At 38.8% G+C, this 9,741-nt stretch overlaps 1 protein-coding gene across 2 annotated transcripts; it reads left to right on the forward strand.

Moving 5' to 3' along the window:
• The first annotated feature begins 353 nt into the window (after positions 1-353).
• LOC118801895 (GTPase IMAP family member 5-like) lies at positions 354-4,004 on the forward strand. Of its 2 annotated transcripts, none has more exons than XM_036562300.1 (4): positions 354-848; positions 2,634-2,745; positions 3,000-3,071; positions 3,168-4,004. In XM_036562300.1, exons 1-4 carry the CDS (start codon positions 465-467, stop codon positions 3,815-3,817), a joined length of 1,218 nt encoding a protein of 405 aa, XP_036418193.1. In that variant the 5' UTR covers positions 354-464; the 3' UTR covers positions 3,818-4,004. The 2 variants fall into 2 exon arrangements, with proteins under 2 accessions (XP_036418193.1, XP_036418192.1); XM_036562299.1 differs by having other exon boundaries at positions 358-785; positions 2,412-2,745.
• The last annotated feature ends 5,737 nt before the right edge of the window (positions 4,005-9,741 follow it).

The following is a 9,741-nucleotide window of genomic DNA, read 5'->3' on the forward strand; positions in this document are numbered from 1 at the left end:
CTGACATTAATCTATTAAATCTGAATCATCATTTCAGAATTAAAGGAGGAGAATCTCTGTCTACTGCAGAACTTAAAGAGCTTAATTGAAGAAAAGAAAACTGAGGAGGAAAACCTAAAGAGAGCTGAGACTGAACTGGAGAAAACAGCCAAACAAACACACAATAAAGAAGAAGAACTAAGAGAGAGAGACCATCAGAGAGATCAGTCTGGAGATCAGAGAGGTGCAGGAAAGAAGAGTGAGAGAAAGAGTGGAGATGAGACAAAGAGAGGAAGAGGAGATCAGAGGAAAGATGAGAGCTGTTGTGGATGATTTGAGAGACTCAGAGGAAGCAGTTAAAAAGATAAAGAGAGATATAAAACAGCATAAAAACAAAAGATGATGTAAGCCAAAAGTTATCAGAGGAGAGAAATGAGGAGAAGAGGAGAGAGCTGGAGAGAGGAGTGGAGAGAGAAGATGAGCAGATGAAGCAGATGAAGGAGGCTGAAGAGGAGCTGAAGAGGATGCAGGAGGAGAGGAGGATGATGGTGAAGAAGCTCAGACTGGAGATGGAGATCAGAGAGAAGAGTGCAGTAAAAGCAGATACACACTTCATCAGGAAGCTGCCTGAACTCGTTACTCAGACTGTTATAACAAACAGACAGAAAGAGTTTGATAGAGAGATGAAAGGAAAAGAAAGAGAGTTAGAAACTTTCTTAGAAGAACATAAAAAAACAATAGAGAACAAAAATAAAACAATAGATGAGAAGAATGAACTGCTGAGAGAGAAAGAGACTCTACTGGAGATCACAGTGAAAGAGGTGGAAAGCAGTAAAAAGCAGCTGGAGACTCTGAGAAAGGAACTGCAGGACAAGAGCAGCAAACTACAGGAGATGATGATCCTACTGGAACAACAGAAAACTGAACTCACCCGTCAGCAGAAAGAGTTAGAAGAGAAAGAACAACAACTGAAACACACAGGTAAGAATTTAAGACACAGACTGATTGTAAAATATCTGACTGATAAATTAATATTCTGTCTTTATCATTTCAGCCCAACAGAATTCTGACCTACAGACTGAAACTGAAACCCTGACAACTCTCATTTCATCACAGACGACTGGTAAGTTTCAGGTTTAACCATCAGACTCGATCTTTATTTACTATATTAGTGAAAATAATTAAATTACAACACTATTTAGTGTATATTATATAATACATGTAATTAAATCATAATTAAATAACACTTATTAGTCAATGTAATTAAATTAAAAAAGCTATTTAATACATGCGTAGTTACATAATACGTGGAATTAATCTGAATATCCATTTTCCATCATTTTTATTAAAAGTCTTCTCCTTAAATGCAAATAAATTTGTATCTTAGACGAATACAAATAGTGAAGTTGATGCATGTGTATGGAATGATTTCCAAAACCGAAAATTTCATTTAAATTTGAAGGTTGAAAAAGGACATATTTCTAAATGCCTCTCAACGAGCTTTTTCAGCGTAATATATATTGTTTTTAGTTTTGTGGGAAAGTATCTAAGATGGCTCCTCATGAAGCTGAATGAGAAAATGATCAGTGTGTAAAGCTGCATGAAGAGAAAGGGGGGCAACTTTTAAAAGATTCTAAACAGATGATATTTTGATTGTTTTACTGTCTCTGCATGACGTGTTATTTCATATTTTTGATGTCCACTATAATTCTAGCATGTGGAAAATATTAAAAAGTAAGAAAAACTCTTAAAAAATAGGAACTGTTTGTCATTAATCTTTACCACTGAATTCCTCATTAATATATTTGAAATTTTTATTTCAGTTGATGGGCTTTTCCTAACACAGAGATAAACTCTGTTCCACTCTAATATTTCCTTACCAGCTAAAAAACTCACTCACACTGTTACATTTCAGTACTGTATATCTTTAACTTGGAAAATTGTGAATTCAGAGAGTCTGAACGTTTTCTTACAGATTTAACTGAAAAGACCAAACAGCTCAAAGAAACAAAACACATTCTATCTGAGAGAGACAGACAGCTAGAGGAGAACAACAAGTGGAGGAGAAAGACAGACTTCTGACAGAAAATACAACAACACTTCAGATGAAGGAGAAGATTTTAGAAGAGAAAGACAAACTTCTCACAGAGACACAAGATGAACTGAGACAAACAACAAAGACATTAGAGAGTCATAGAAAACAAATGGAAGAAATGGAGAAAAGACTTGTGGAGAAAGATGAAGAATTAAAAGAGACAAAACAAGAACTGAAAGATAAAAACATAAAACTGAAAGATAAAGACATGATTATAAATACATTATTAAAGGAAACTAATGAAAGATTAGAAAGTGTTAATAAACAGCTTAAAGATAAAGACTCACAACTGGAGAATCAGATCAAACTGCTGAGAGAGAAAGAGACCCTACTGGAGATCACAGTGAAAGAGGAGGAAAGCAGTAAAAAGCAGCTGGAGACTCTGAGAAAGGAACTGCAGGACAAGAGCAGCAACTACAACATACAACTACAGGAGATGATGATCCTACTGGACCAACAGAAAACTGAAGTGAGTGAAAAAGACAAACAGCTTGAAGAGAAGGAGAGACTTCTAAGTGAGAGAAACACACAGCTAATGGAAAGAGACAAGCAGGTTGAGGAGAAAGACAGACTTCTAGAGGAGAGAAACAAGCAGCTGCAGGAGAGAACAGATCCAGACTCAGCAGCTCCAGCCAGAAGGAGAAACAGCAAAGAGTTTTTACCTCCAGACTGTAAGTAAATTCTAAGGTTGCATAAAGTTACAACATATATCACTATGCAACACTAACTACACACTGGAAGTGTTACATTAGAATGCATAAGTGAACATGAAAATGTGTGTTTTAATGTGAATTTAAACAAAAAATGTCAATTGTTTTATGGTATTTTATGATATGATAGTATAACTTGTATGCAAATTTCATAATATACACTATCTACAAACTACATCTAATTTTTATTTGTTTATGATTCTTCTGTTTTATAGTGAGTGGAGAGACTCCAGACTCAGCAGCACCACTCAGGAGAAGAAACAGTAAAGAAGAACTTCCTCCAAATAGTAAATAAATACACTTTCATATGATTATTTTATAAATATTCAGAGAATAATATCCACATACAGTAACATCATTTCCTCATTCTGGTTGATTCACAGTGAGTGGAGAATCTTCTAGTTCAGCCTCTCCAGAGTCAGTTCCTGTATCAGAGCTCAGGCTGGTGCTGCTGGGGAGGACTGGATGTGGGAAGAGAGCAGCAGGAAACACCATCCTGGGCAGAGAGGAGAGGAGCCAGGCTGGAGCGTCTACAGTGGGGCAGCAGAGTGAGAGCAGACGGGGGGAGGTGGCTGGGAGGCAGGTGACTGTGGTGGACACTCCTGACTGGTTCTGTCCTGGACTCTCTCTGGAGGAGCTGAGACAGGACGTGGGACTCTGTGTCCGTCTGTCTGCCCCAGGACCCCACGCCTTCCTCCTAGTCATACCAGTGAAGCAGTCTACAGGAGAGGAGAGAGGCATGCTGGAGAAAATGGAGGAGATTTTTGGAGAGGGATGTTGGAGGAACACCATGATCCTTTTCACTATCACTGACGAAGTCCAAGAGAAGAACATTGAAGAGTTCATCCAGTCAGGAAACCAGGAGGTCCAGAGACTTGTAGAGAAATGTGGGAACAGGTTTCACTGTCTCAGCATTAAGGAGAGTGGAGATGGTTCTCAAACCTCAGAGCTGCTGGAGAAGATAGAGAAGATGGTGGAAGGAAACAGAGAGAAATTCTACAGCAGTGAGATCTACCTGGAGACAGAATCTTAGATCACAGAGATAGAGAGAAGAATTATGAGAGAAAAAGAAGAAATGAGAGAGAGACAAGAAAGAGAAACTAGAGAGAAACTGGAGAGATGTGTACAGGAGACTTTTATGAGGTTTACAGAATCAACTACTAACTTTTATTCAAAAATAACTCAGCATGAAGAGCGAATAACTAAACTAGAGGAAATGCTGAAAGAGGAAAGAGATGAGAAGAGAAAGGTAGAGCTGGAGAGAGAGGTGGAGAGGGAGATTCAGCAGAGGAATGAGGTTCAGTTGGAGCTGGAGAGACTGAAAGAAGAGACTGAAAAGGAGAAGAGAGAGATGGAGGAGAGACACAGACAGGAGATGGAGGAGATCAGGGAGACGTATGAAAGTGAAGCCAAAAAGGAGGCAGAGAGAATCATGAAGACCATCTTGCCTGAACTCCAGCAGAGAATGTGGGAAGTCATGACAAAGCAACAGAAAGAGTTTGATTATAGGATGAAGGAAAAGGAGAGAGAGTTACAAAGACTGAGATGGAGATGTAGCGAGTTACAGCGAATCAGAGAGGGAATCACAGCAGGAGGAGATGATCATCAGGAGCACAGGAGAGGATTATTTAGCAGGTTAAGACAGCATCTCCTTTGTGTAAGCACTCGTTCAGATCAGTAAGAGCTTCTGACTGACTGTCACTCATAGCCGATGCGCTGATTTGACTGATAGTAGCAGCTGATGAGGAGATGAGCTCAGAATAAGTAAATGTCTCTCAGCAGTGACAGACTCTATGCACATTTTAATTTATATTTAAATATGTTATTTCAAATTAGTAATCAAGAAATCGAAAATGTTTTGCATTTGAGTGTCTTATATGAGTAGTCAGCAGAGCAGCAACCACATTTGAATTAATCACAATAACCTTTCGGTAAAAACATAAATACTTAAGGCTTAAATAACATTTTGTGATTATGTTATATTATGTATATTATTTGATTTTTAGTTTTATAGTTTGTATCTCCCAGGATGGCCTATTTTGGTTACATATTTCTAAAAAAATGAAAATTTTCCATGCACTACAGGCCTCAAGACACTTTTGCATCCATATTTAGAATACATTTTTACAGGAATGGTTTAACCCCTATTTTTAACCCCTAGAGGGAAACAGATATTGTCTGTAAAATTATCACAATACTGAAAATGTATACAAAATATCTACACCTACCTCAAACTGGCCTTGAGGCTGTATGCCACCAAATTTGTTTTTGGCAGAGATGAGTTTGAAGTGTTGATGTCAAGTCACATGACCTTCTGATTTGTTAATGTGTGCCTACGTAGCTTTAATTTCTTATTTTTTTAATTTGCATTTAAATATAGTTTACAAATCTACATAGTCTCAGGGACTGCGACCCGATTATTACTGTCAGCCATCAGAGTGAAGAGTAGAGTCTGATTATCTTCAGTTCTTCTTTCCACCCTGATCAGATCACTGTGTGGAGGGAAGAACAGAGAGAGCAGAGATCAGACTGCTTCACTTACTGCCTTTAATCACTGATTCAGGATCAGCTCTTAGGACTGCAGTGAATGTGGAGCAGCACATTAGAAATGGAGGTTCTGTGAGCAGCTCCAGTCGCTGCTGCATTACATGGAGCATGTAAAGCTTAATGCAGCCTCTGGCTGGAAACAGCGTCTGATGCCTGAGCTTGTTCAGTTTGATCAAAGTGCAGCATGAAAAGCAGCTGAGTGAGATAATCAGATATCAGCTGTTCAGAGAGAATCACACAGAGATGAAGAGAGAGAGCCTGGAGTGACAGAGAGGAGAGCAGGAGAGCTGAATCATTATTAAAGATGGTTTATAATCTACACTGTAGATACACTATATAGTAAAGTATGTGGACACCAGAGATGTGGACTCAAGTCATATGACTTGGACTCAATTTAGACTCGAGTCACAAATTTGACACTAGACTCACCTCAAGAAAATCGAGAAAGACTTGGGACTTGACTTTGACTTCAACACCAGCGACTCGGACTTGAGCGTCATGACTCGGAAAGACTCAAGACTCGAAACAAACGAAGCATCAACAGCATCAGTCTACCCTCGCTCAGCACCTAAACTCCAGTCTCACTGGAGAAACTCTCCAGGTGAACTGACCATTTTCCTAATGGTAGCAAAACAAAAGAAACACAGCTCTCTCTGTTTGACCAATTTTAACAGCTTCTGCAGGTAAAACAAGCACAGTGAGGCTGAAGTTGACATGCTATTCACCAGCTTCATATTAAAATTTATCGTTCCACCTTAAATAGTGCAGCAGTGAGCACCAGAACGTAACTGCTGCTCCATTTAAGGTGGAACAGAAAATTCTAATAAGAAGCTGGTGAAAAAAGTCAACTTCAGCTTCTTCCATTGACCATCATTTTGCTGTCTTTCTGTAAACTTTGTTCAGCTCGGTTGATTTGGTTTCTGTTGTCTAAATTAAATTCATACTAGTGGTTGTTATTATTTGGCTGAGCTAGTTTTAGTGCTGAGCAAGTTTTTTATTTTAATCATGTGCACCTAATTTTTGATGATTTTGGGAACATTATCTTCAAATCTAACTTTTTTTCTGAGTTCAGTAGTACTTTTAAAATTCTTTTCATGCTTAGTTCACTGCTCTTTGTGTATACTATTCCTCACATGGTTATCTGTGTACCATAGATTTTGCATTTTAGTTGGAAGGGTAAAATATATATATATATATATATATATATATATATATATATATATAACCAATAATTATAAATAACATTAATATACAGACATACACTGCTAACATGCTGTCATTAAAAGGCTATAGAACTTTTACCATTAGTCAGTGTTATGGCCTTAAATTAGCTGAAGAATGCAGATTGACGATTAGGACTGTTGACTTGGGACTTGACTTGAGACTCGCCTGTACTGTCTTCAGACTTTAATCGACACTCAACTATCTTGATTTGGAACTTGCCTCAGGATTTTAGTGTGAAGACTTCAGACTTACTTATTACTTGCAACTGTGTGACTTGTTCCCACCTCTGATGGACACCCCTCCTAATTACTGAGTTCAGGTGTTTCAGCTGCACTCATTGCTAACAGGTAGATAAAACTAAGCGCACAGCCTTGCAATCTCCTTAGAAAGCATTGGCAGTAGAATGAGTCGTACTGAAGAGCTCAGTGACTTTAAACACAGCACTGTCATAGGATACCACCTTTGCCACAAGTCAGTTTGTGAAATGTCTGTCCTGTTAGATCTGCCCCTGTCAACTGTAAGTGCTATTATTGTGAAATGAAAGTGTCTCAACCACAAAGAGAGAGACCACACAAACTCACAGAGAGGGGCTGTCGAGTGCTGAAGCACATAGCGCCTATTCTCTGTTGCATAACTCACTGCAGATTCCCAAACTACCTCAGGAAGCAACAAGCTCTGCTGAACTGCTCATTCGGAGCTTCATAAAATGGGTTTCTATGCCCGAGCAGCTGCACACAAGCTTAAGATCAAAATGCATAATACCAAGCATCAGCTGGAGTTGTGGAAATCATTCTACGGCTGGACACTGGAGCAGTGGAAATTCTCTGCAATGTTTTCTAAAATGATGAATCATGCTGGAATCTGGCAGTGTGATGGATGAATCTGAGTTTGGCAGGTGCCATGAAAGCGCTACCTATCAGAATGCCAAGTGCCAACAGTAAGTTTGGAGGAGGAAGGATAATGGTTTGGGGCTGTTTTTCAGGGTTTGAGCCCCTTAGTTCCAGTGAAGGGTAATATTAAGGCTACAGCATTTAGAGACATTTTAGACTTATTAATTATATGCTTCCAACATTGTGCCAACAGTTTGGGGAAGACCTTTTCCTGTTCCAGCATGACTGTGCCCCTGTGCAGAAAATGAGGCCCAAACACACAAGCTTTGCCTGCATAGAGCCCTGAGCTCCACCCCACTGAACACCTTTGGGATGAATTTAAACATCAATTGTAAGCCAGGCCTTGTCGTCAAACATCAGTGTCTGAACTAATAAATGCTCTTCTGACTGAATGGGCACAAATACCCCCCAGAGACACAGTCTGTTACAGCCACAAAGGGTCACCAACTCCATATTAACACCCAAGATATCCGACAGTCTTATATAGGTGTGATGCATGCACGTGGTGTCCACATACTTTAGGCCATAAAGTATATAATGTTTATGACATTGTTTTGGTGAATGTTAAGAAATGATCTTGTATATAGAAATTTTCCTCATATGCATTTTTTTTACATAATGGTAAAAGTGTTTAATACAGTGATGATTTAAGCATATAGATTGTACAGCCACTACAGCATGAAGCTGAAAATGAACTGAACCAAATCACTAAAACTTCATTGTCTCACACAACAGAACTTTATTTTCACTAATATGATAAAGACACTATTTCCACTCAGTCTAAAGCAACATAAACATCACATCACAATTGATTTCTGTGAATTCATATTCATGGAAGAAACTGAAACACTACAAATAAAAGCACCACAAATGACTAAAAATGATCAAAAGTGGTGGAGTGTCCAGTCTTCTCTGCAAAGGGCTGGTGTGGCTGCAGGTTTTCATGCCAAACAAGAAGCAGCTCCTGATTCTACTTGTTTCTTACACTGATCCCTGTCAAACATCTGATCTTGTGTTCAGCTCCTGCTTTGTTGGAATAAAAACCTGCAGCCACACCAGCCCTTTGCAGAGAAGACTGGACACTCCTGCATTAAAGAATCACTGCAGAAATATGTTCATGATGTGCTGTGATGTGTTGTGGTGTGTGTGATTGATCCATTATTCATCATTATAATTAAACATCATGAATCTCCAACCTCTGCTGATTTCATGCAACCCCAACAAAAAGTTGGGACAGTGTGTGAAATGCTAATTAAAAAACAACAGTGTTTAATATATTATATTTAGAACAGTGTGTTCAGTTTTCAGCCATCACTACTTTTACAAAGTACTCAAAGTGTAAAAGTCTCTTATTCCTGTTCAGCTCATCCATCTGTTACTGCAGCTACAGCCTGCAGCTCTATCAGTTTCCCTCAGCTGCTCCAACACACCCCACACTGAGAGTCCATCACACACCTCACATTCAGTTTACAACCAGCTCACTTCCACACCTTCACTGTGTCCCATCATTTCAATGATGTCTAGATAGAAGAGAGTTCTTTACATCATCAGTATGCTGCAGTGACCGCAGGTTCATTCCATTTAGATGCTGCTGCCCCCTTGTGGTCAGAGAACAGACTGAATGTTTTAAATGTTCCAAATGTCTCCAGATGTAGTTTAATACAAACCCTCATTCATAAAGAGCTTTTTCTTCAGTCTTTAACATTAGTATTACTATTTTACTGAGATATTTTGAAAGAGAGAAAAAGTGTCTTCATAATGGACGACACAACTTCTATAAATCATATAATATTTTTTCGTTGGTCACTCTCACAGACATTTGATCAAATCTGTCCCCCTGTCTGTTTCTGATAAATAATGTTTTGGGAGGATTCGTTAAACTGGAAATCCTCGAAGCAATCTGGCAACCCAGACTGGCGCTCAGCGACTGGAATAAAGATGGAAGTGAAAGTAGTCGCTGCTTCTTCCGCTCTGGACGCTGAAGTGGAGAGTCGTGTGTGAGATTAGTGGAGAGTTTAAACTCGGTCTTATTATTATGGATCTGCTGTTATAGACGTTTAGCTCATGCTTTTATATGAAGCTTTTAGTTGACGTCACTGGTGTGACCGACTTTATTCTTAGGTAGTTGTGAAATAATAGAATACAAATGGATCAAATTACATATTTTAGTGGATATTCCATGATTGACAACATGTGGTTTGATGCTCTGTAGAATGCATTTTTCATTACAAGTGTCTCTGGTGTTACTGACTCTGGTGTTACCTTTCTGATGTGTAACACCAATGAGGATAGGTAA

Source organism: Colossoma macropomum, unplaced genomic scaffold (assembly GCF_904425465.1).
Source record: "Colossoma macropomum unplaced genomic scaffold, Colossoma_macropomum, whole genome shotgun sequence".
Lineage (NCBI taxonomy): Eukaryota > Metazoa > Chordata > Actinopteri > Characiformes > Serrasalmidae > Colossoma > Colossoma macropomum.

Excerpts from the sequence above, each read along its gene's own strand:
- LOC118801895 (XM_036562299.1), top strand. The coding sequence starts at position 465 with ATGAAGCAGATGAAGGAGGCTGAAGAGGAGCTGAAGAGGATGCAGGAG. Across the intron at positions 786-2,411 it reads AGAAAGAGACTCTACTGGAG|ATCACAGTGAAAGAGGAGGA; the intron begins ATCACAGTGAAA and ends ACCCTACTGGAG. Across the intron at positions 3,072-3,167 it reads AGAAGAACTTCCTCCAAATA|TGAGTGGAGAATCTTCTAGT; the intron begins GTAAATAAATAC and ends GTTGATTCACAG.